General features: G+C 37.1%; 3 protein-coding genes across 3 annotated transcripts in view; 2 read left to right on the plus strand and 1 right to left on the minus strand.

Moving 5' to 3' along the window:
* Positions 1–14,290, minus strand: part of LOC125230428 — a 28,667-nt gene extending 14,377 nt beyond the window's left edge. The window contains exons 1-5 of the mRNA XM_048135565.1: positions 14,286–14,290; positions 13,349–13,457; positions 12,621–12,708; positions 8,484–8,621; positions 6,312–6,458 (exon numbers count right to left, since the gene is read on the minus strand). Coding sequence (XP_047991522.1) covers positions 6,312–6,458; positions 8,484–8,621; positions 12,621–12,708; positions 13,349–13,457; positions 14,286–14,290 — 487 coding nt within the window. The remainder of the gene's footprint in view (positions 1–6,311; positions 6,459–8,483; positions 8,622–12,620; positions 12,709–13,348; positions 13,458–14,285) is intronic.
* Positions 14,291–15,119: 829 nt separating this feature from the next.
* LOC125230509 (dynactin subunit 5) lies at positions 15,120–17,654 on the plus strand. Its single transcript, XM_048135684.1, has 4 exons — positions 15,120–15,252; positions 15,330–15,517; positions 16,762–16,873; positions 17,361–17,654. The coding sequence occupies exons 1-4, from the start codon at positions 15,205–15,207 to the stop codon at positions 17,559–17,561; spliced, it is 549 nt and encodes a 182-aa protein (XP_047991641.1). The 5' UTR covers positions 15,120–15,204; the 3' UTR covers positions 17,562–17,654.
* Positions 17,655–19,145: 1,491 nt separating this feature from the next.
* The window catches only part of LOC125230542 (PAN2-PAN3 deadenylation complex catalytic subunit PAN2), a 34,787-nt gene continuing 26,494 nt past the window's right edge, over positions 19,146–27,438 (plus strand). The window contains exons 1-7 of the mRNA XM_048135723.1: positions 19,146–19,368; positions 20,597–20,757; positions 21,461–21,630; positions 23,217–23,337; positions 24,182–24,378; positions 25,455–25,680; positions 26,607–26,746. Of these exons, the coding sequence (XP_047991680.1) occupies positions 19,317–19,368; positions 20,597–20,757; positions 21,461–21,630; positions 23,217–23,337; positions 24,182–24,378; positions 25,455–25,680; positions 26,607–26,746 (1,067 nt within the window). The 5' untranslated portion in view covers positions 19,146–19,316. The remainder of the gene's footprint in view (positions 19,369–20,596; positions 20,758–21,460; positions 21,631–23,216; positions 23,338–24,181; positions 24,379–25,454; positions 25,681–26,606; positions 26,747–27,438) is intronic.

Here is a 27,438-nt window from a genome sequence, read left to right on the forward strand (position 1 = left end):
GTCCCATGAGACGACAGACGTCGTCCTGTGAGACGACAGACGTCGTCCCGTGAGACGAAAGATGTCGTCCCGTAAGACGATAGACGTTGTCCTGTGAGACGACAGACGTCGTCCTGTGAGACGACAGATGTCGTCCCGTGAGACAACAGACGTCGTCCCGTGAGACGAAAGACGTCGTCCCGTGAGACTACAGGCGTCGTCCCGTGAGACGACATGACGTCGTCCAGAGAGATGACATGGCGTAGTCCCGTGAGACGACAAGCGTCGTCCCGTGAGACGACTGGTGTCGCCCCGTTAGACGACATGGCGTCGTGCCGTGACACGACAGGCGTCGTCCAATGAGACGACATTGCATTGTCCCGCGAGACGACAGGTTTGTTCCTGTGTGGTGGCATGGAGACGATGAAGAAAATTGACAGCGATGGGACGCAGTGTAATCCTATGCACCGTCATAAAGAATATAAGGGACAAATGCTACGCTCACGTAAGACGAGACAGAGCGACGTCCCGTGAGACGACATAGGTTCGTCCCTTGAAAAGTCATAGCGTCGCCTCGTGAGGTGACAGGACACAAGAGATGTCTTGAAACGACAGATGAGGTCCCATTAGATAACCTGGCCTATGAAAAGATAGGGCCCAAGATCCGATAGGGCATCGCCTCGTGATATGACAAAGGAGATCATTCATTGTGCAGACATGATTCGTCATTAGAGACAACATGAGTAAAGTTGTGCTGTGCGAAAAAGTACACTGTCATATAAATTGACAAGCGTCGCCCCGTAAAAGATTAAACTTTGCAGCGACTTGGAATTTGGATTTCGTTGCCCTATGCGATGATTTACGACATCCTGTGAGAACCCATTGGGTTATTACATGCTATGCACTAATTCACCTTTCGTGTCATGAGACGAGCGTTATGATCACGAGGCAAAATGTTGTATTTGTACTCGAATCTCAATGAGATTATGTCGCTTTAACATCTACTTTGCGGTAATTAGCACAACTGTTAACTAAACATACTTTGTAGAAGGTATTTCTAAACATATGTACTTCGTAGAAGGTCTTTCGAATCAGAACCACAGCGTACGTGTTAACCTGAGACATACACAATTACACAGTTTAGTCATTGTCTTATTAGACAAAAATCATCACGTGATGGGTTCCCATAAGTGGGGTCGTTTTAGACAGGTAAAGTGAACTACATCGGCGTCGTCTCAATTGCCTAATTAGCTAATACATAATCAGCGTGGTCACCTGACCAACAGATGAATGATTGTGAGGAATGTCCAAATTGATCTCACTCGTGAATATCTGAACGGCCATAATGATGACGAATGTGTGATCCAATTACTGTAAAGCAACGCCGTTATTGCCAACCTAATTTGTCATGTCAACTGTTAGAATGCTCGTCATGATAGAGGTTTATTAGCAGGTTTGACGTTGTGAAAATACACTTCCACATCTAAAAACGTGTGGGTGGAGCTTCGGTAGCAATTAAGTAGCACTTTGTTGCCAGATACTAAGCGAATTAAGAAATTTACATAATAGTGATGCTAAACAGAATGAAAAACCACTTTATATTACAAAGCCCTTCTTGCCCAATCAGAAAGGGAGAGGGGGCGGCGAAGATACCAATGGGAAAAAGAAAATCCATTAATTTATGCCACTGTTTTACGCTATTCCTAGAGTGCAGATTCTTTTAAATGAATGATTAGAGCTCTAGTCTCATCAACTCTCGGGCGTCAATAATTGACGCATGGTCTTGGGTCTTGATACGGACTTTAGAAATGCAGAAGAACCACTCAGGTACTTAGCAAATGTTGACTATTAGCTACAAAATAACTTACCGCAAAGGAAAATTCTTGTACTAGGCTCATTACTCTGTGAAACCTGGATATTCGTCTGTATTTCAGCAAACTTATAGCTGTCCGGCTGAAACATCCAATCGGACTAATGGCGGATAATGTTCCAGTATATGTTGTTCAGTATACCGAACTGACAAAAGTATTACTTCTGTAACAATCGACCCAGTAGAGACTTCTGAACCAATTCATTTAGAAATAAAAAGCTACAGCTCGGAAGGTTTTCTAAGTACGATATATACATATATGTACTACAAATTGACCTCAAACTACCGTTAATCGACCAACGGTTAGAATACTCAATCATGCATTATTACTAACGTTAGCTAGACCAAGGTTACAGACAATCCTTGAAGAGGTTAATTACAAAGACAACAAACTCGTACCGGAAAACTGACTCCCAAATATATACGATATTTTGTGGATAGTTTGGCAAAATGACTTAAAGGATATGTTATTTAGTACAATAGCATTTTAGTATGCCTTGTTGCATTGTTACTCAGGACGGACTCTCGTCGTAAAAGGATTTGTCGGTTGCCCAGTTCGATGGCGTAATATTACGAATCCTATGTTTCTATATAACTAACGAATTAGATTAAAGAGACGACCGAACAATATTCTCAAACTATTTACAGCGAAGAACTATGGCTTACATCTCTAGACCGAAGTAAATGAAGTTGCTCCTAAACTTAAACAACTACACAAAACAAAGCAAGAAACCGTGTAGGTAAATTGTATTCAAAGTGCTTATTTGTTGTATGAGTATGATATATCGAAAACACTTTAAGCTCATTAAAACCAATAGGGCAATACATTTTCCGAGAGAAGCCGATTTTCACAATTTGCTAAGGCACTCTTATGGATAAAATGTTGAAAGGTAGTCACTAAATGTGGAGACCTGTTTCGGAAATAATAAATTAAATGGAAATTGAAGGATGAATCTCTTTCGATTTTAGACCACAGTTTCCTCTTACAAATAAAGAGGCGCTCGCATCCTAAAATTATCGCCCGCTACTGCGGTATTACTAACAGAAAGTTCCCGTTTATTTCATTTGACAAATGTTTTCTGAATAGGTTTCTGGGCCTAGAGAGATTAACAGAAGTTGTATATTTACAATTAACTTTTGGAACTCCATTAGCGCGTTGTAGGATCGATACACATTTCCGCAGTTGCTTAATAAGCGCCATTTATTAGAATTTTGCGGCGCGACTATTTGTCAGTAACAGAGGAGACGCCACAACGTATTCAAAAACGGTTCGTAAGGTCAGAGGACGAGTCCCAGTCCCAATTGAATTTAGTGTAAGGAACTAGAAATATGATGTTTATAACATTACTGTGCTTATGACTTAATTTAGAAGACTTCAGACTCCTAATATACCTGACATACAAGAATTTGTTAGGACACTCATAAAAGGGAGCGCAGATTCTAGGCAAAATGGGTTTCTAGTGGTAACAGAAAACTTAAAATTATTGCCGTTTAAATAGATATTGATGAACTATATTTATCAGAAGTAAGGTCTAGAAACCTAAATGAAAAATAAAAGCTCAGCGCTTAAGGTACGCAGTAGGTACTTATAGCTACGATATTTTGACCTATTGGTCTCGAATGACAGGCAAGTGTAAATACCATTGTCCTCGTCCGTGGCGCTACATGCTACAGCCGTGCGTACCTACGACTTTTAAGAAAATTCTAATTATATGCCATACGATAAATAAATAATTTTCATCTCGATATAATTGTAGAATCAGGTATTACCCTACATAACAGTTGCATCTTGTTTATGGGAAGTCCCGCTGTATATGGATTTTGGGAAATAAGCAAGAATACAGTAAATATTAACCCGTATGTTTATGTGTATACATCAGTTTATAAAGAACGTGAGACATTTATATTATTCGCACAAAAGAGCAATATAGAATATATTGCTTTGCAATTTGGTGATAAATTACGAAAGTTCTGAAAAGAAAACTATTTACTATCTTAAGCTGATGACTTAATTTTAATTATAAATGGGTAATCGTACATCATTAACCCTTATTTGAAGAGTTATTTGTCGTCTTACATTCTTATTAGAATATCGAAATGGACGAAAGAGCCATAAGTCGTAATGTTTTAGAATTTGACTAGCTCACGAATCGTACAATTTTCCCTTTATAAATTCGGCTAGTCAGCACATAAGTCATAAAAATGATAAGCCTAAAAATATATGCATCACATATTCATAATTATTCAAATACAAATTAAATATTTCAAATATCGAAAAAAGCATACTAGCTAGACATAGTAAAAGACTAAATAAAATTGACGAGTACAGTGTAGAGAGGATTCCCGCATTAACATTAATGTATATTCATGGAAGTATCAAAGTCAATTTAATTAGAAATAATTGCCTTCATTTGATCTTCGCCTAAGTATGTGTGACTCATTAGATCATTGATTCGTTTCAATCGCTTGTATCCCAAAGCTTTTTGCTCAGTTGACCCATTTTAATTTAATAGGAAAAAATTTGCATAGTTTCCGTTCTCGTAAAGACTTTGAGTAGGAGCTTACCTTTTATTATATGGATCCTTAGCTAATCATGGCCATGGTATTGTCAATTCAGTCAGAAGCCGAAAATGTATTATCATCTTATTTGCAATTTTGCTACCAGTCCAGCAGTAACGCATACATTATCGTGATGTGGGTATACATTACAAATTAACATATGATAGCGTGCAATTTCTCCCAACTCAAGCGTCCATTTCAATTGTTTTGGCAAATATATATTTCATATACAGAATTCATAACACATTATGCAATGGGAAATGTTGACATTTGGCAGTGGGCTATGTAAGACAATGTTTAAGCTATGTCAATATTGCTTATTACTCAGTATACTAACAATAATATGTGCATATTCGGATATACATATAGGCGCATTACTTATGGTACAGTAATCAATATACATGAAAAATAAAAATTTCAACATAATGTCATAATGCTCATGGCAGTGCTATGATATAATTGTGTATCATAGTTACATGATATAATTATAGTTATCTTAAGCAGAAGAAGACTAGTATCTTGGTGAATTTATAAGACAAAAACATGTATATGATCTTGTTCTGACTAGGGACTGTTGTATGGGAAACGTGAGACAAATTTTGCCGACGTTGATGTAACACCCATTGATGAAGGGAAGCTCTTCAGAGTTTGGGTTGCTACAGATATTTTCTCACAAAAATGTTATTGAAATAACAGGTTATATTTCCGTAAATATTGTAATACCGATCTATTAACTACTGGCTTCCTGTCGGTTTTATGTTATACATAAATTAAGTGATTCGCCACCATCATAGAGTCATAATGGATAACTGTGCTGTGCTATCAGTTTCAACTCATGAAACCTTAGTAGCTAAATTTTGAAACATCCCTTTGTATACCTTCCTATTTCTTATTATGACATTTCTGTATAAATAAATTATATCAGTCACAGTACGCCCTAACCAGCGCCGGCAGAGGTTTAAACACGTCTCATTAGTGGTTCAAGCGAAGGCACGGACACCTAAATAGAACCGTTTTTCTCCCGAAGGGTAAAAAACGGATATTTAGGTTCCTGCCGAAGCTTGAACCACCCTTAAGGGCCTTGCCGGCTAAAGGTACTGAGGAAAAAGCAGCCGAGCGCTGGTAACCGGGCGACACTAGTACTTGACTGGCGCGCCAGATGGCGCTACTAGTCGAGGAATTCACTCGATTAGGGCCGAGTTATGAAGGTGTTAATCTCATTAGTGGTTCAAGCTTCGGCAGGAACCTAAATATCCGTTTTTACCCTTCGGGGGAAAAACGGTTCTATTTTAAGAAGTCTAATATGCTTGATATTAAATTGTTGTTGTCTAATGAGAGTAATGATGTCATTAGTTATCGTATGGGTAATTAATACAGACATAAATATTATAGGACATCCTTACACAGATTGACTGAGTCCCTGCACGGTAAGCTCAAGAAGGCTTGTGTTGTGTTGTGGGTGGGTAAAACGATATATTCAATATACAAATTTAATTCATTATCTTTTTCCCCCGTTTTGCTGAAAATGTTTAGAAGATTAGATGTTATTTCATTAAACTGTATACAGACAGATAAATCCCCCCGCGTGCGCCGGCGGATTAAGAAATTCACCACCCCCTTCCTTTTCGTGGGTGTCGTAGAAGTCAACTGTGGGTTGAATATGGGTCCAATTATGGTTTCGGATAGCAGTCTGTCTCTGAATAATAAGTAAGAATAATTTATTGAAAAAACCTTTTTGCTAATATCTCAATTGCCGAAACTGGACTGGAAACTTAAAAATATCTACCTTTACCACCCAACCCACCATTACCTTTTTAAAATATAGGTGTGAATTTATGTTTATATCAGAGACGATACCTATGGATAAATATATGGATGTCATTCGGCTAATATTAAAACTTACCTCCAGAATTGCGAGGCGGCATCGACTGAGTGGGCGTCTGTGGTTTAGGTTTCATATCATTCCGCATGCTCATGGATTGTTGCTTTGGCTTGAAATCGCAATTGCTGTTCACCCTCGGCGTTTTGCTTTCAAAGCCGCGCGGAATTTCTGAAAAGAAAAAGATTAAAAGACTCATTATTAGCCTCATCGTCTATGGCAGACGATTGTTGGTGTTTCTGTTCTACCTATGATGTGTGATGACTGATGCGTCGTTTCATTGGACAGATGACGAAATGGTCTGATAAATCGAATATACCTACCTAGAGTAGGTATAGTCCGTCTAAGTTGCAGTCAAGTTTACAACGAAGTGAGGGAGTCTTTGTAAACGTAATGTTGTTAAGGTATACAGTTAACAGTCAAATTATGATAATGCCCACTATATAATATTACTATGATTTCTTATTAATTATAACAAATTTAAAATTGGAAACCACTGCCCTGGATAAGTCTTGATCTCACGGCCTACGGATCCTGAGGCTGTGAGTTCAAGTCTCACTCAAGGAAGCGGTTTTCCACTTTCGAATTTGTTCTAAGTTAAATTTCTTATTATAGTTATTATCAAACTTATTATTTTAGATCGACCTAGACGAAATTGTTTCTTTTTTAATTGAAAATCTCAAATGACAACCTTTTCATTAAAGTATTTATACTATTTTCCCATAGAATTAGCTATTTCAGAATATCGAGATTGGCATCAAGAGGGATGGACAGGCTATTTATCCGTCTTATCCAGACGACTGAATAACAGGCACGAATTTACTTTCGCAGGCTGTAGACGGGAATGGTGTAGATACTAGATACCCGGCTATACTGATTATTTATTGCATAAGTTTGTTGATGGCTATACTGTGAATTTATTGCAAGAACAATCTGAAATGGCCCACAACAATCTTACCGAACATTGGGCTAAATAAGTACATATAAATTAGCTCTAAGACGGTATTTTTAAATGTCAACTTTCTATGTGATAGAAGAGTTAAGGGCGTCTTTGAGATTGTTTCCTAAACCTACATGATTGAAATCGGCCTCAAATTAATCATCATAATTTCTGAATTCTGATGTTCAAAATATGATTACGAAATTAAATCTGAGTAGAAAACGCATATTATAAAACTGATGAACACCTGATGTTACCTCGCGAATTAAAATAGCTATACGACGTAAATTAGCCACAGTTGAACCTAATAGTTCCCGTTCTTAGAATGACTGGTAGTCGCTTGCATAAAAGCAAATGACTTCGCCAATCAGCTATCACGGAGTCTAATCCCATTAGTTTAGTTTAAACATCGTTTTGGAAAATAAATTCGTACCTTGTAGTAGTAGTAGTATCAGTAGTAATTACAAGCCTTTATTGAACAAAATCGCTGGCACATTCAAAAATAACATGGAAACACACTTGCAATACAAGACTTGTACCTTTCGAGAAACGGGCAACTGATATGAATCCGTGATACAAAGAGTAAGTAATTTTACCTATAAACATTTTAAAACATATTCGTAAGTAATTCGGAAGCGCAGGTGGCTTACCGGTAAGACCGTGCGACTTCTAATCCGGAGGTTGAGGGTCCGAAACTTCGAACCCCGGCTCGTACCAATGAGTTTTTCTGAACTTATGTGCGAAATGTCATTTGATATTTGCCAGAGTTGCTTTTCCGTGAAGGAAAACATCGAGGAAACCGGATTAATTGACGACCGGTCAGGGCGTAGTTGGTAGTGACCCTGCCTGCTAAGCCGCGGTCCCGGGTTCGAATCCCGGTAAGGGCATTTATTTGTGTGATGAGCACAGATATTTGTTCCTGAGTCATGGATGTCTTCTATATTTATATAAGTATGTATTTATCTATCTAAGTATATACATATATCGTCACCTAGCACCCATAGTACAAGCTTTGCTAGGTGTCCCCCAATATTTATTTAATTCCAATAAGGCCTAGTTACCCATTGGGTTGGAAGCTCAGATGGCAGTCGCTTTCGTAAAAACTAACAAACCAACGCCAAATCTTGGAATTAGTGGTCACCGCAGACCTCAGACTCCTATGAGCTGTGGCGAATGCCGGGATAACGCAAGGAGGATGACGAAACATTTAAAAATAAATGAATACCAAAGGAAGATAGTATTAAATAGGTACTCACCACTACGAGCTTGTGCAAAACTTTTATTCCTTTCAACGCCAGTCAAGTTGCGATTCTGATAGTCGCTTCCGAACGTCGACTCGGATCGGAATTGCATTTGCCTTTCCATTTGCACCTCTCTTTGCATATGTTGATGCCCTATGAAATTACATTTTCTGTGATAGCTGTTCAAATCGAGAAGTGTATTGGAAACCTGATCAGTCATTTTAAAGTTGATATAAGTCGGTGTGTTTTTTATAGCTGACTATACGTTTATTTCCGTAGGCTACTTATATATACTAAATACCTAATCATACATCATTTGTTACAGACCTAGCACAACATCCATACATCAAGCGCATTATGACTTACAGGATGTAGAGGGGCAGATGATTTAAGCAGCATACGAACGACACTAGAAGTCTAGCATTCATGGCTTTATGTATAGCCCAATTCGAGAGAGGATCTCGCATTCACACATACGCATGGTCCTATGGGATAGCAAATATTATATTTTACAAAGCTTTTACAGTATTTTGGTGAAGTAAGGTACTTTTAAGTGATAAAAATCACTTTTTTTAAGGCTCGGCGGGTTGACCGTCCTCCCGCGATGAGCACGGAAAGACCGTCTAGTGCTTGTTGTCGCGTAATTTCATATGAGACTAGGTTCCAAAATCATGATCATTGTTATTTTACGTAATAACGGGGCAGAATGTGCTAGATAACTATTAAAATAACGTTAAAATTTTGAACATATTAAGCATTTTTCTATTTATAAGGCAAGACTGGCATATGTCCCGTCGTAGATGGGGTTCATAACCTTTTCTTTTCAGGGTGGCTAGCCGAATGGCACAATCGCTCACGAAACGCTCACGAAACGAAGCGCTAGTAGATATCTATCTCTATCGTGCTTGCGTATTGGCGCGACAGAGCCAGCGGCGTATCGCTTTCGTTTGGCGTCGGAGAAATGCCATTCGGCTACGGGGCCTGGTCCAGATATGATATTGCATAATACTGTTTTTCCAACGAACACCTGCGAATACAATTTAGTCACGATATTACAGGCTCATATAAATCCAACTACTTATCTGTTTTTGAAACTATGTTAATTAAGAAAACGTAATAGGATATTAAGATACGTGAATTAGTTTGGTAACATTTCTTAGCAATGCTTGGTTTTGCTATAGTCACTACAGTATGAATGAATGCGAAATTTTTTACATCACACTCGCACACTAAATGTGATTTTACACGCAGGCGGAGCGTGAGTTATAGAAAAATCGTTCTCCCAAGGGAGTTATGAAATTTCTAGTACCGTATTCAATTTTTTTTATCTTTTTACATATTTTTATGTTGCAAGTGTGATGAAAAACATTGTGTGTAACTCGGGGAGTATGAATATTACAAACTCGAGTCTTGGAGGAGCTGAGTGGTTCTTTTGCCAGTATAACATATTAAATTAATTCAATGAAAAGAGTTTTGACATTATATTTCATGATCGTTTATAAATTGTTGTAGATTAAGTTCGTACTACTGATTTGCAGTAGGTATATTCATTATTAATATTTTGGTAATTTCCTCATAGGTGACGTGAAAAATTGTATATGTCACATGGTAGCAAAATTATTTCCACCTTGAGCGTTAATACTTGAATCCCTCACTACGCTCAGGATTCTAGTTTTGGATCCCGAGCGTAGCGAGATTAGAGATTCCTTTACTTCGTTCAGGATTCAATAAACACCCTTTGCCCCATTTTGCTCGATTACGACTTCAAAAACTCATAGTAGAGATTCAGATGTCATTAATACATAAATATTTACATAAATATTTGTATACTTAATACATAAATATTTGTTTCAGTTATTAAAAATAGCAAACAATATACAAGTCATGTCTTTACATCTTCCGAAGAATGTATTGATAGAATCTTTTTTTGATGCACTTCCTAACGCCAGCGTATATATCACGAGGAAGACGAAATGATTTTGCTTGAGAAGTGCACAGTTTGTGCCACTAGTCATAGTTTCGATGTGACCCTCTGTGCCTCCAGGGTTCAGTTTCTGCCGTCTGACGAACAACCTTTATCAAATATGTTTTGTCAAGGGTGCGCAAATATTATGTTTTCTGTTTAAATAAATAATTGGATTCAAAATGCTTACTTTTATTTCTAAAATACATAACTCTCTTTTGAAATATTTGTCGCCGCATATTGCACAATCTATACAAAACTACCAACTTAAATATGATGATGAGTAATGCAGTGTAAGTAGGCTTAGTTCTGTTCACACCATTCTTCACAACTATGTCATTTTTATTTAATACTTTCGAATGATATTAGTAACACCATACGAATCATTACCAAAACTGTATTTCGAAGTTAAAATCAAAAACCGGCCAAGAGCGTGTCGGGCCACGCTCAGTGTAGGGTTCCGTAGTTTTTCGTATTTTTCTCAAAAACTACTGAACCTATCAAGTTCAAAACAATTTTCCTAGAAAGTCTTTACAAAGTTCTACTTTGGTGATTTTTTTCATATTTTTTAAACATATGGTTCAAAAGTTAGAGGGGGGGGGACGCACTTTTTTTTCCTTTAAGAGCGATTATTTCCGAAACTATTAATATTATCAAAAAATGATCTTAGTAAACCCTTATTCATTTTTAAATACCTATCCAACAATATATCACATGTTGGGGTTGGAATGAAAAAAAATATCAGCCCCCACTTTACATGTAGGGGGGGTACCCTAATAAATCATTTTTTTCCATTTTTTATTTTTGCACTTTGTCGGCGTGATTTATATACATATTGGTACCAAATTTCAGCTTTCTAGTGCTAACGGTTACTGAGATTATCCGCGGACGGACGGACGGACGGACGGACGGACGGACGGACGGACGGACAGACAGACATGGCGAAACTATAAGGGTTCCTAGTTGACTACGGAACCCTAAAAACGGTACAACTATCATAAGCCAAAAACGTACTTATATATTGATATTGTTTACACTCGACTTATTTCCAATAAAGCCTAAAAAAGGTTGGCAACTCCTTGTTTATCGTATGCCGGTCTTGCCTTTCTCTTTTATGCCGGACTTTCTGAGTAGGCACAATTTCTAAGTTACATATTTCAGAACATAAAACAAGAAATTGAACGCGTTTTGAGTGGATTAATAGTACTAGCCAGAAAGAACGGTTATTAAATGACTACGTTACATACATGATATACAAATATTCCGACTGCTTCTATTTTATTTTAATTTTTTGCGGAACCATGTTGAACTCGATGCTCGAGTTCGAAACACGAATCAAGTTTATTGTTAACTAGTGTTCGTCCTAGGGGTATGTATTCAAGACCAATGGCTTAAGGATGAAAAACCGGTATACCTTCGGTGGTGTGAGAGGCGTAGATATATTAACACAAAAGTTATTGTCAATAGACGGTCTTTCCGGGTAGACGGTCTTCCCCACACTGACCTTACTTAGTAATACCTACACATGGGAATAATCTTTTCACCACACCAACTGATAAAGGCTTACTTTGCTATTCGAAAACAGATAGCAAAATTGCATTTTATCCACAATAGTGCAAAGTAAATTCATACAAATTTTTATTTGATATCTTGAGCTGGCTGGCAGAAATTACCTACAAATGATGATTTTGAATTGTAAATATTGAATAAATTGATAGTGATAGATTTGATTTAGTTTGATGTTTTATAGTCAGTATTTTGTTCGTGTTGGTGTGGTGAAAAATTTTGTGTTTCACTCGGCGGCAAAGTTTGTTTAACCTTTGTTCCTTGAAACCCTCGCAACGCTCAAGATTCCACTTTTTGAACCACTTGATACACTCGCGCTTCAATATTGGAATCTTTCGCTTGCTCGGGGGCTTCAATATTGGCACGTGCGGTTAAACAACAACTTTGCCCCCTTGTAAAACGAATAACTAATAAAGTGTTCCTAAAGCCAGTTCCTGTCTTCATGATCAGATCAGCTGCATGTTATCATAATATCGCATAGTCATCCAATTTACGTACCTTTAAAATGCAGTTTCAGGTGAAATTTGTGAAACTAAATAATATTATAGCCTGAGGTTAGGTCAGTTTCAAGCACAAGGAAGGCGATCAATTAATAAGCAACTAGGTATGTCAAGCAAGCATACCTGGTGTGTACTGAACATTGGAGCTTGAATACGCTGCCAAGTAATTAGGATCGATCCCAGACATCATTTGAGTCTGGCCTGGCATCATCTGAAATTAATGTTGTAGTAAATTATTTGTTTGATTACATTTACCTATAGCTATTTTAATGCAGTTCAAGGTTAAATCGTTTTTGGGACCAAAAAAGGAGAAGGCGGTTTGAGTGTAATAAACAACTTCTGTGGCAGACTGTACCTAAATAATAATAAATAAATAAATATTATAGGACATTCTTACACAGATTGACTGAGGCCCACGGTAAGCTCAAGAAGGCTTGTGTTGTGGGTACTTAGACAACGATATATATAGTATATAAATACTTATATACATAGAAAACATCCATGACTCAGGAACAAATATCTGTGCTCATCACACAAATAAATGCCCTTACCGGGATTCGAACCCGGGACCGCGGCGCAGCAGGCAGGGTCACTACCGACTGCGCCAGACCGGTCGTCAAAACCTATTTAGTAAGGACCTGGCAATAAAAAAGTATCACAAAAATTGGTAGAAAAGATGACACTTTTTAATTTCTATGCTTTTTTTGACAAGCTGTAGGTTAGGTACTGTACCTAATACTGTGTTCTGTTATTTGTAACTTCTGATATACCTAATCAGATATAAGCTATAAGGCGTCTAACAGTAAATATAAGTCATTTCCTAAACAATTCTAAACAATTGATGCACTTACATTAGCTGGCGGTGGAGCGTAAGACTTCTGTGGCACAGGTGGCACACTGTATCTGTTTTCTCGCAGATTCTGGTATTCTGAGCCGTAAGGCGTGTAGAATTGCTCGGGGCTGGGAAAATGTAAGGTGTCAGAGATTACGTATAAAAAAAATAGACTGTTGATAATCTTGATATTGCCGGACCTATACGTACGAGCTCAAACCTTCAAGAATAAGTATCATCAATGTTAACGCATTTACTACTATCGTAGCCGACTGCCGATGCCAATTTGCAAAAAGAAGCGACTTCGAGCAAAAAATTCGCCATGCATGTTACCGGCACTTAATGCATTGAATTCTGGAAACATGCATGCATTTCTGGCTATGCGATGGTTTTACTATTAAGCCGATTTGTCTTATATTTTACATCCTTTCTCATTAAAAGTTTTATTCTTAGTCAATATTTACCGTAGATATTATTAAAACTTTTGATTCGTACTAAGTACGTCCACGTTGTGTATTTAATAATAACTGGTCTCTGGTATAAGAGGAATATGATAATTATGCAGATTTCGTTACGCACACCGGTCTAGGGTTTTAGGAATGTAAATTATGGTAACTGATGTGTCGGTCTAACTAGCTGCAAGGAGGAACTTTATTGTTCCCAACTAAATTAAAATGAACAATATGAGTTTCCAAAGTTTAGAACCAATTTCATACGTAGGCAGATACGTTAATAAAAACTTAGAAAAGTACGATTACGGATTTATTCCTAATACGATAACATGAAAAAAGACAAAAAATAAAAACCAGAAAATGCATAATTTAAAGACGGCACGCTACTTTCCAAACGGAACGTCGGCGAGACATTTTCACTTGCTAACTTTACTTTCCCTACGTAATGAAATATGTATGTAAATCCACTCTCATTACATAAAAGGGACCTAAAAAAATACTTACATCATATTATTCCCTGAAGGACTCGTTGGGAAAGCTATTATTTGATTTCCCTGTAGACACTCTGAAAAAATAATTGTACTCTAACGATATCTGTTCTCGTTTTTATTTATTATAGATCACTAACTGAAATATGAAATAATTGTCTCACCAGCCCCACGTGTCTCTCTAATAATATATCTATCCATTTAAATTATTCACTTTGGACAACAATTATTCATGAAAAACTTTGAATTTGAGTTTTCCAAAACCGTTACAAAAAGTTTTGCTTTGGCGCCAATTATTATTATTTTGCTTGTATGAATACTAGGTTTTTAAGTTGGGCTGAATATATTGTCAGCCACATTTTAATCTAATAAAATAATTTATATAAATATATTTATGGTAATAAATACACGAGTAATTCGGTTTATTTTGTTAAACATGTAAATGCAATAATTTTAAATTAAATAATAAATTCAATTCTAATAGCTTCTAGTAATGGCAACCAAAGCCAAAAACTAAATTGGATGCCATTAAAACATAGGAAAAAATAAGTATTTTTTTTTCTGCTTGAGATAATGGCTGCTATACAATATTTTTTGTTTTAAGTTGCCAGCAACGAGTGAACCGTAATTGAAAAAAAAAATACCCTTAATTATATAAAAATAATTAATAAAAAGTGTAATATTTTTGAATTTTGACACTATGTGTGATTATTAAAAATATTAATATGAACTTTTAAATATTTAAAGATAACTCTTCCACTTCGCATCAGTTTTAACAGTAGCTCAGATAGCACAAATTGTCATTTTGACAGCATGTCTGACACTGACATTGACAGTTAGTTGACACTTACTGAACTCGTATTTGTTGATGCCTGATGAGTAATTCTTCGACAAATTAGGAACTTACTTTAATTATTTAATATAAATCTTACAAAATGGAGCTTCAAGACATTTATTACAACAAATCTGAATATGTGGAAACAGTAAGAGAGCATAACTCGCTTTTCTTCCAACAATTATTTCATAAAACTCAGTTTTAACATAAAACTATTTTTCGCAGGCTTCTGGTAACAAAGTGAGCAGACAAACAGTGCTATGTGGTTCGCAAAATATCATTCTTCACGGCAAAGTTATCGTTCAAAGCGAAGCAATCATAAGGGGCGACCTGGCGAACGTCAAGACAGGACGTTTTTGTATCATCAGTAAAGGGTCTGTTATACGACCACCTTTCAAGAAGTTCAGTAAAGGGTGAGTACAAACTATGTTAGAGGAACAAAGGGACACATAAATACTTATGAGGGTTTATTGAGAATTATTATTATTTATTTATTTAGGATTACCAACTTGCTTTTAAATCTAGTTACAAAAGGTCTTAACTGATGCTTATCTAATTATGGGTAACCACAACTTACATAGGTGTCTTTTACCAGTGAACTACAACTAAACATGCAATACCTAAACTTATTATTACCTAATAAGTACATAATTTAATACCGGTCCATTAAATTCCACCTACATTTGAATACAAAAAAAAGAAGACAGGTTATTTGGTAACTATTATAATATATTACGTATTTTAAGGTATTGGTTTCTGTATATATTATTCGTAACACATGTTGGAAACACAAACATTACAAAATTGGTGGTTGGTGATCTTTCTACTTGTTTCTAAACTTTGATTTCACTTTGACGATTACCTACTTATAGATTTGTTATACCTAGTCTCTAATTGACTTAATTGATTACTTACTATGCGGTCTTTAAAAAGAGACATAGAAATTATGGACAAACAATTAGAGTAATAAATAAGTCAAGGATCATGCATCAAAACCTTTATGTACAGTCACGGACTTTAATTGTTTATCCACTTCTAGCTCATTTTATACTGGACACGCCATAGCTTAACTATGACATAGCAAAATTATTGTGGCCTCTAAATGGCTCAACAATTAAAGTTCATGAGTGTACAAACAAGTCCGGACAAACAAACATGTACAAATTGAACTAACAGACAAACCTCATTACCATCAAGGTGTTTTGTTTAACCCACACCAATTTTGTTTAGTTATTTTTGTATGAGAAAAGTCATTTCATTACACACCCTGTTTTTATTGAATTCCATTAACTTTAAGGGAAGATTTTTTTAGTTCAAATACAATCAATTTCTCTAAGAAATTAGCCTCTTAACTCTTACGGTTATTGAATTATTAAAAAAAAAATTAATTACTGAAGATGTGTGTGGCATCCCTTATCACTTCCTAATGTGCCGTCAGACACTTGACAATGACTTTAATGTTCACATAAGGTGATAAAGGTCCTCTCACACTAATTAATCCATTTATTATGTATGGAAACGAAAAAAAAAATGTTTTTTCGAATTTAACAAAAAGCAATATACAGGATGGTGCCTGATGATGAACCCAACTGCGTGACGAACTTAACGGAAAACAACAAAAACACGGTGTGTAATAATTATTTGTTTTCTGTTACAGAGTAGCGTTCTTCCCGCTTCAAATGGGTGACCATGTTTACGTTGGGGAAAATACTGTGGTCAATGCCGCAGTGGTTGGTTCTTATGTTTACATTGGGAAAAATGTAGTTATAGTAAGTATTTGTTGACTTTTCAATCGTTTTGAAACTATAGCCAAGTGACTATGTTGTCAGCCACAAGAAAGTTCAGACTTTCTGTCCTTTGGGCTATACTTACAATCATTTAACAAAATCAACTTAATAACAAATTCCTAATACTTTGTAGAAATAAGATGTATTTAAAAAAATTGTAAAATATAGCCAAACTTGCTGTTATGATGGAATAATGACTTATTTCACTATCATTGGTTTCTATTTAACACCTTGCAGAACTCTACTCCAGACACAACAGACAAAACAATGGGATTACTCGTATAGGCATTTCGTGTCCACCGAGTTTTACAATTATATTTCTATAATCGATGGAGAAGGCCTTCACCCAAAAAGGGTCTAATGCGCCAGCATAATTAAATAAAAAATCATGTAAAAAAAATGTAATACCTAATTACCTACTTGTAATTAGAATAAAAGGAATTTTTATTTTATTTATTTCTATTTACAGGGCAGAAGATGTGTCCTAAAAGACTGCTGTATGATCGAAGACAACTCCGTACTGCCCGCTGAGACAGTAGTACCCTCATTCGCCAGATACTCCGGCAGCCCTGCCCGTTTCGTCACCACATTGCCCGAAGCGATGCCTGACCTCATGACAGAGTTCACCAAGGGCTACTACCAGCATTTTCTACCGACCACTGTTAATTAAGTTTCGACATAAGCAGCTAATAATATTTAATTCCAATATTTTATAGATTTTTTTTATTGTAACTTATCATCATTAAATATATTTGCTTCAGCACAGTTGTTATTTTATTAATTTAATAAGGAATATGAACACTTTTCCAAAAAATTGGCCGAAATGTAATCCTGCTTCATTTATTTGTCATGTGAATAATATGATGACTTTTAGGAACTGATTGAGTATGACAAATCCTGAAATAAATTGTAAGTAATTTTTGTACGGGTTAAATTTGACCCCCTTCTCAACTTCCAATGGAACTGAAAATTTGCAAGTTATCAAAATGGGGAGACATTGCAATATTATGCGACTATTGAGCTGATCCGACCTCGATCTGATGATGGAATTAGGAAGAACTCTGAAAAAAAAAAACAACGCAAACTGTGTTTGCGGTTTCAAGAATTGTCTCGATGAGAATTAATGGAAAATTGGAAATAAAAGTACATTCACTTTCATACAATAAAAACTTACACCAATAAACTTACGTCAACAACTTTTATTTAAGTTAAACTCCAACACGTTTGCGTTTAAAAATCAGAAAACCGGCCAAGAGCGTGTCGGGCCACGCTCAGTGTAGGGTTCCGTAGTTTTCCGTATTTTTCTCAAAAACTACTGAACCTATCAAGTTCAAAACAATTTTCCTAGAAAGTCTTTATAAAGTTCTACTTTTGTGATTTTTTTCATATTTTTTAAACATATGAAAGAATTTTTACAAACTATAGTTGTTGTTCTGATTAATAAATAATAATAAATAATAATAATAATAATAGTTCAAAAGTTAGAGGGGGGGACGCACTTTTTTTCCTTTAGGAGCGATTATTTCCGAAAATATTAGTATTATCATAAAACTATCTTAGTAAACCCTTATTCATTTTTAAATACCTATCCAACAATATATCACACGTTAGGGTTGGAATGAAAAAAAAAATCAGCCCCCACTTTACATGTAGGGGGCTACCCTAATAAAACATTTTTTTCCATTTTTTATTTTTGCACTTTGTTGGCGTGATTGATATACCTATTGGTACCAAATTTCAGCTTTCTAGTGCTTACAGTTACTGAGATTATCCGCGGACGGACGGACGGACGGACGGACGGACGGACGGACGGACGGACGGACGGACGGACGGACGGACGGACAGACAGACAGACATGGCGAAACTATAAGGGTTCCTAGTTGACTACGGAACCCTAAAAAATGTCTAACGCAATTGACATACGATGCAGGTCTTGTGCTGCCGCTGACACTTCTTTTTAATATCAATTAGACCCAAAAATACTACAGAATTTTAAAACCTATCTAACATGTAATAAGCTTCATTGTCGTTTAGCAACAGTTGTTGCATAAGTGCACAATAGCGTAAAGATTCCGTTGTCTCTTCGGTACGCCATGTCACTAACGTACAGTAGGCGACACAGATCATGCTCTATTGTATACGTAAACACAGATTTTAGATCTTATTTGTGAAGAATTTCGAGTGTAATTAAATTACTAGCATTTTGACATCGCCCGACATCGGTTATGCACTGTTGTTTACTGTACTATTTTAAGTGGTTTGCGTTGGTTTGTGATGCGATTTTGCTTGCGTATTCTGCACCGGGTAATGAAATCACTAATTTATCGTTAAAGCCGGTAGCTTATTTAAATTATGTGTTAATAACATAATGTTTTGATCTTACTTACCCCCGTGTTTGAATAAAAATCGCATTCACGTTCTGAAAATGGAGTACCATTTTAACGATTTGTGTATGCCAGCCGATCACCTTTTAACAGGTAATTTTAAATCATGCGTATGGGATGTTTATATGAATATTTACACATTCAATACCCCAAGTAATTCATAGTGATACATACTTGAAGTTGACAGAAGGTTGTAATAAAAAAAAAATCTATTTTACCCTCTTTAGAAATTGCCAATACTACCTACTGAATCTTTAATATTGCCTAAAAATCACGTCTTTACAAATACCAATATGAAAGTGGCTTGTAAGAATTGAATGAGTATTAAAGCAGCATGCCCTTCGGTTTGATTTTTGTTTGTTTACTTGTTTTATTCTAAAGTTTAAATTAAAACCATAGAAGCGTGCATATTTGGGCTATATAAGTGTATATATATTATCTTATCTTATCTTAAATCTGCGGGGGCCCTTACGGATACACTTCGACCCATCGGGATCTTTTGTGCAATTACCCCCTACGATCCTAAGATCCTTCAGCTATTCAGGAGCTTCTCGACCATTTCCACGTATCGGGTGATGAGGCTCATGGGTAGCTCTCTGAAGTCCTTCGGTGCCAGGTAGCCTGCTCTGAAGTTCTTCATTCTTTGTCTGGCGAGGGCGTGACATTCACACATTAAATGTCTGACGGTCTCTTCCTCTTCGCCACACATGCGACAATCAGTGTTGTCGGCGTGTCCCATCTTGGCCAAAATTCCTTTGACCCCGTAATGGCCTGTGAACACCCCCGTTATAATTTGGAGGTGTCTTATGCCTAGCTTTCCTAGCTTTTTGCTCCATCCAGAGTCTACCCTCTGCATAAAGAGCTTTGAGTGCTTCAGACCAACCAGGGCATTCTAGTGTATATACATTAGTTCAGTGTATATATATTATATTCCATATTTTTTTGGAATTCTTGATGGTCTTGTATTATCATATTTTTAAGTTAAAATGATTATACTGATTGACTGTTAAGTGCATGTTCTATTCCAATAGGTACTCACTTCAACTGAGACACAATACCTCATAACAAGCTAACAGGAATTTTTCCCATGCAAGGACATTATCATTTTAAAGAAGTTTTGATGTTCAAAAAACATGTACACCATTTCTCGAAGCTACAAGTTACAAGTTACAAGTGGTAGTCAATGTCTAATATGACAAAATGATTAGAGACTTCTGCTTGTAACTTGGAAATTTCAGCTTTGAGAAATGGGCCATGGGCTGTCAAAATCACTGTCAACTTCTAATAAATCCAAGATCTTCAAGCATCTCCTTTATTCTAGATCCCTACGCAGCAGAATACACTCCGCAGTACATGATGCCGTCTCAAGAAGGGGAGTATGAAGTGCGGAGCACTATCCTGGTGGATGGTGGAGACAGGTTTGGCGTCTCTGCTGTGCAGTTTGACAAGTTTGAGGAGTTAATCTGGATGGGGAACCAGGGGGTGAGTATATTTTGTTTAGAATCTTAGTATATTTCCATATTTGTTTATTTTGTACAGTTTCAAGTTCACAGCTTAACCCTTACACTGCCAATACTAGAGCTAAGCGTGGTTAAGCCTACATACTGTCACCAAATGTTCCATAAGCAAGCAAGAAGTAATCAAGTGTTTTAGAAAATGGGGCCCAGCACAAAGTGTGACTTAATTTAAAAATAAACTAGACAAGCAAATCAAATATAAAAGATTATTTATGACAATTTTCATGTTTATTATTGCATTCAGGCCATACCAGTTTTTACAACAGCCTGCATATTACTAATTATTTTAAAGATTTTTATTGAACATAATAACATACATTTCGTAACAAAATTGTTCGTAATCAGCTGCATTAGTATAAACTGTGTCGCAGCTATTTACGCCCACTTCGGAACATAGTCAATTTTATGTTCTACTTATATCTAATATATAATAGTAATAATTATGTATGATTTATTGTATATAGTAATAATTATGTTATTATTAATAAATATGTATATTTTTTATAGAACTGTGTTTGATGTGTAGGTTGATTGAAACAAGCCTGCAGGTTTAAACCTCCATAATCCACAGAATACCTACCCTTAGATGATCAGCCTATCCCCAAATACCATGTCACATTTGTTATCTTGTAGAAAACTAAATTTTAACACAAATTTACATATTTTAGGGTCACGTGACATCTTACTATGGCCCAGCCATGCAAAAGTACACATCTTTCCAAGTTCACGAGTCTGAAGAAGTGAGAGACATACTCACGATGGAGAATGGTATTTACGCTTTGACGAAAACGTCGCTCCGCCATCAGATAAGAAGAGGAGTACCAAAACATACTCACAGGTCAGTATAATTTATTTTGCTACTTTTTACATTTAAAAAACTTAAAAAGATTTTCTTTTGAATGAAACTTTTGATGAAACAGGGGTGCAAAACATATTTAAATGTATAATCTTGTTTTAACAAAGTTTCATTTATTATAGAATGAAAACACAAAGTAGATAATACTAAATTTCATCAAAAGAAATCCAACCTAAACCAAGATTATGTGTTCCCGGGAAGTGACACAAGGCTGATTTTTTTTTAAACTTTAAAAACTTTATTAGTAATTATTGTCCTGGATCTGTAAGTTCACATTTTTGACACATTTGTTTTGAAGTATGTTGCGATGTGGCTAAGACAAATCGTTTGCCAAATCTAACAATTAATTTCGAATTGGTTGAATCGATTAGGCCCTATATGCAAGGAGGCGCTTAAACAAATATACGATTTCTATCAACTTACTGAAATGTCATTTGAATCGAAATGACAGACTCTGCCACAGCACTAGTTTAAAAATAAAAATGAATGATAAATGACATAATAAGTAAATCCTGCAAGATAAATTAATATCGTAAAATACTCACTAACGAAGATCCGCAAAAATGTAACATGTGTTAGATTATGTTTAAATAAGCGAAATATTGTTTTTTAAGATTGATTTTTGTTTTACAACAGGAAAACTCTGTCCGTCTGTCTGTCCGTCTGTCACATTCCTAAATATCTCGAGAACTACTAATGCTATCAACTTGAAATTTGGAATAGTTGTGAACATTGTAAACCTCTACAAATAGAAAGTATAATTTTTTTTAAATATATTATTTAAAATGTTATTACAGAATTTTATTTAAAATGTCATTAGGTTGCGCGAGTTTACGTATTGTGGACGCTGTCATGTGTCAAAAAGAGGTTCTTACAGCTCTGGGACAATAATGTGATTTTTTATATGTGGTAAAAACTTTACCCATCCTCAAAGTGTTCCGTAAGCCAAAGAGGATCAAGTATTATAGAGAGTTACTGTCGAAGTAAAATGTGTAATCACAGTGCATAGACTGCCATCTCTTGACACAGGCTTAAAACTTTTGAACCTCACTTTTGACAATTTGGCCCATATTCTTAGCTTGATATGTGTTAAAATGTTAAATATTAATATTAGCGCCATCTAGCTGAGCATAGCCCAAAGGTGTAGTGCCATCTAGGCCACCGTACCTTTTTCTGTATGGTACTGAAGTACGTTTTTTTCTTAGACTGTAGCTGTCTATACGGAGTTACATATGTCTATGCGTAAACTCAATAAAATCGTGTAAGACATGCCATAATACACCAAACACAGCTTTTTGCCATTCAATGCTTGACTTGGTGTGTCTATAACAATACTTACACATTTTTCTTAATACATATGATACATTAGATATCAAGTAAATAGTAAAGTCTGTACCTTGTCATATTAACATCTTGTTTGAAATGTCATACGAAATTGTCAAATGATTAAAAGCAATAAGGTACAGAAGTCATCACTTCTTTATGCCGGTGACTGTATGTCTATGACAGGCTCTCTCTTTTTTAGTAACCAGATTAGACATCATAAAAGTTCACCAGTTGCTCCACAGATCTCGCAACATGACAGACATGCAGTGCCTATACCAAGTGAATTCAACCAAACTGATGATGGGTGGACATCAAGACAAACTGATAGATTTGGACCTTACGAAGCTGGTGGAAACTGTCATTGTAAGTAGTTTCCAAAACACATTATTCTCACAGATATGTTAGTCAACATAACTGGGACAAAACACTTTTAACTAATCAGTTCAGTAACTTTTTTTATGAATGAGGGAATAAGAGTGTTGGCTGAAAACCCGAGTAATAAGTATTTTATGATTTCTGTCAAAAAAAAAAACATATTGACACACCAATTGGTAAAGAAACTCTTGTCTTCCTTAGCTTCAAACTTGGGTACCTAAATCCATTCTGCTTTAATTTTGAAACAGAATCAAACTTATAGCAGAATGGATTTACCCGAGTTTGAAGTTAAGTGACACACTTGATACTTCAAAAACGGATGACAGAAAGTACATTATCCACAAATTTTAGGTTTTGTTTGTTGTGTGCATAAGAAATTTCAACTATTTTTTGTATTTTATTTTGAGTGACTGGTAGAATTATTACCATTTAAATTAGTTATTCATTTGTAATGTTTTAAACTTATTAGTAAGTAGTTTTTATGTTTAAGGGCTTGTTTTTCAATCGCCAGATAAATAATATCTGTCAGATAAATGTTAGCTGTCATTGTCATAGATATATTTATCTGGCGAGACACACAGGTATGATCGTCCTTCCTTGCGTTATCCTGGCTTTCGCCACGGCTCGTGAGGCGTAGACACTTATTTCCACGAAAGAGATTGCCATCTGACCTTCCAACCCGAAGGATAACTAGGCCTTATTAGGATTAGTCCGGCTTCCGCACGATGTTTTCCTTCACCGAAAAGCGACTGGCAAATATCAAATGACATGTGGGAATGACATCTCGCACATAAGGACACAGACATAACACTAATATTTTTTATCTCGACAGCCGATACAAGAAGAAGGCTGCGCCGTACTCCGCGGCGGCGGGAGCTCCATAGTCGCCTGCGGCAGCGCCAACGGCTCCGTGAGCCTCCGCGACCTGCGGAGCCCCGCGACGGCGCAGCACACGTTTCGGGCGCACTCCGCCTGCCTCTCCGACCTGGACATGCAGGGCGACCTGCTCATCACCTGCGGGTTCCAGTCGTGAGTTGCCGATACCGAGCGACCGAGTGCTGGAATAATATTCCTCCACCGTTACAAAACAAAAAACCGGCCAAGAGCGTGTCGGGCCACGCCCAGTGTAGGGTTCCGTAGTTTTTCGTATTTTTCTCAAAAACTACTGAACCTATCAAGTTCAAAATAATTTTCCTAGAAAGTCTTTATAAAGTTCTACTTTTGTGATTTTTTTCATATTTTTTAATCATATGGTTCAAAAGTTAGAGGGGGGGGGACGCATTTTTTTTTCCTTTAGAAGCGATTATTTCCGAAAATATTAATATTATCAAAAAACGATCTTAGTAAACCCTTATTCATTTTTAAATACCTATCCAACAATATATCACACGTTGGGGTTGGAATGTAAAAAAATATCAGCCCCCACTTTACATGTAGGGGGGGTACCCTAATAAAACATTTTTTTCCATTTTTTATTTTTGCACTTTGTTGGCGTGATTGATATACATATTGGTACAAAATTTCAGCTTTCTAGTGCTTACGGTTACTGAGATTATCCGCGGACGGACGGACGGACGGACGGACGGACGGACGGACAGACAGACATGGCGAAACTATAAGGGTTCCTAGTTGACTACGGAACCCTAAAAAGGGCGACATGCTCATCACGTGCATCCACGTGATGGACCTCGCTGCGGAATGCTGTGCAATAATACCCCTCCACCTTTTCTGCTCTTCTTCCTAGCGTTATCTTATCCGGACAATTTTTTTGCTTGATAGCCTGCGGGTCACCAACTAATCGCAAGATTTAGCGTAGACACTAGTTGTATTGATTTAAACTAACACGATCTCCACTCATATTATTAAATTCAAACGGGACTTAATCGCGTAAAACTTACATTTATATTTAACCCGACGTTTCGGACGTGACATTACGTCCGTGGTCAACTGGTCACGGTAATGCCGCGTCCGAAGCGGGTTGAATATAAATGTAGAAGGTTTACGCGCTTAAGTCCCGTTTTAATTTAATAATAGACACTAGTTTTTACGAAAGCAACTTGATAGTCATTAGTCATTACCATACTGAATGTTTTCATTGTCACCAGTGTGAACGGCGTAGCAGTGGCGGAGACGTACGTGGTCGTGTGGGACGTGCGCCGGCTGCGCGCCGGCGCGGCCAGCGAGGCGGCGTGGTCGTGCGCCACGGCGGCGCCGCCGCTGCTCCTGCACTACCTGCCCGCGTTCTCCGGGCGCGCGGTGGCTCTGTCCGGGGACGGCCACGTCACGCTGCTGCACGTCAACGCCAGCCACGACGACCGCTCCGTGTTCCAGGTGAGTGCTGGGAGTAGGAGCCGACACAAGCACGCCGCCGTCTGAACACCTGCACTCACTCTAGAGGGCTACTGACCAATAGATGATCTACTAGAGCGCTGTCTCTGTCACTCTTATGCGCGAAGCGCATATAACAATTAGAGCGCTGTGTCTGTCACTCCTATGCGCGAAGCGCATATATAACTTAGAGCGCTGTCAAAATGCCAGAACGACACAGACACAAGCTTATTGCAAGAGCATACAGAGCTCAGAGTGACTGAGACAGCGCTCTAAATGATATATGCGCTTCGCGCATAAGAGAGAGACAGCGCTCTAGTTAGTCACCTGTGGCTGAGTAGCCCTCTAGTCCAGCGAGCAGCCCGGGGGCGCCGCTGCTCCTGCACTACCTGCCCGCGTTCTCCGGGCGCGCGGTGGCTCTGTCCGGGGACGGCCACGTCACGCTGCTGCACGTCAACGCCAGCCACGACGACCGCTCCGTGTTCCAGGTGAGTGCATACATGTAAAGTGGGGGCTGATTTTTTTTTTCATTCCGACCCCAACGTGTGATATATTGTTGGATAGGTATTTAAAAATGAATAAGGGTTTACTAAGATCGATTTTTGATAATATTAATATTTTCGGAAATAATCGCTCCTAAAGGAAAAAAAGTGCGCCCCCCCCCCCCTCTAACTTTTGAACCATATGTTTAAAAAATATGAAAAAAATCACAAAAGTAGAACTTTATAAATACTTTCTAGGAAAATTGTTTTGAACTTGATAGATTCAGTAGTTTTTGAGAAAAATACGGAAAACTACGGAACCCTACACTGAGCGAGGCCCGACACGCTCTTGGCCGGTTTTCTTATAATTATCTGATGTTTTATTCCGTGCATGGTATAAAATATTTTATTTTAAGTAAAGTCAAGTTGCCTATTATTTGTTTACAGGTCGACACGCAATCTTCTCTCTGCAGTGTAATGGACGTGTCGGCCACAAGCCAGGCGCTCGTCTTTGGAGACCAAGCGGGCCATTTACATCTGTTCTCACCTCAGCATAACCATGAGCCGGTGTTCAATAATTTCTCCAGGTAAGCTTATTTCTGCTGCTTGATTAAGACGCTGACAACACCCAATGACCTTGACGCTAGCGGACACTGTCTATTCGTATGGGAGTAAGTGAGAACGCGATGTCACTAAAAGAGGGCGGCTAGGTACGAAAAAAACGGAAAATAATTAAAATAAAATAGAAAGATGCATTATTTTTGCAATATGTTTCGTTAACGTTTTAGGTATGCATATTTTTGTTATTGTAATTTTAATTAAAGACAATTAAGTGAATAATTGAACGACTTAGAACCGTTAAATGACGAACTAATCTTTGCAATTTTTTTCTATCGAGCCAATTTCATTAAATCGTGTATCGAGTACGGATATGTTCATTGAAATATAATGAATAAAAATATATAATTTACTTGCCTTTCTAAAACTAATAGTTTGTCTAAAAAAACTACGCAAGTAACATCAATTTTGCGCAATTGGGTGTTGTCAGCCCCTTAAAACCCTACCTAAGAAGTCCGAACGTATGTAGTTCGTACGTATATTTATGCCTGTTTTCCATTGGGGTTAGGCCTAGGCATAGATTACGTATTTCCATTTGCTACGTGTAATCCATACTTAAATTATAAATGGGAAAGTATGTGTGTGCTTGTTTGTCCGTCTTTGACGGCAAAAATCACGGCTGAATTGACGTGATTTTTTAAGCGGAGATAGTTGAAGGGAT

Source organism: Leguminivora glycinivorella, chromosome 10 (assembly GCF_023078275.1).
Source record: "Leguminivora glycinivorella isolate SPB_JAAS2020 chromosome 10, LegGlyc_1.1, whole genome shotgun sequence".
Lineage (NCBI taxonomy): Eukaryota > Metazoa > Arthropoda > Insecta > Lepidoptera > Tortricidae > Leguminivora > Leguminivora glycinivorella.

Bases quoted from the DNA above. Each gene is read 5' to 3' on its own strand.
- LOC125230509 (XM_048135684.1), top strand. From the start codon at position 15,205: ATGGAGCTTCAAGACATTTATTACAACAAATCTGAATATGTGGAAACA. The intron at 15,253-15,329 runs GTAAGAGAGCAT...TATTTTTCGCAG, and splicing joins AATCTGAATATGTGGAAACA to GCTTCTGGTAACAAAGTGAG. The intron at 16,874-17,360 runs GTAAGTATTTGT...TTCTATTTACAG, and splicing joins TTGGGAAAAATGTAGTTATA to GGCAGAAGATGTGTCCTAAA.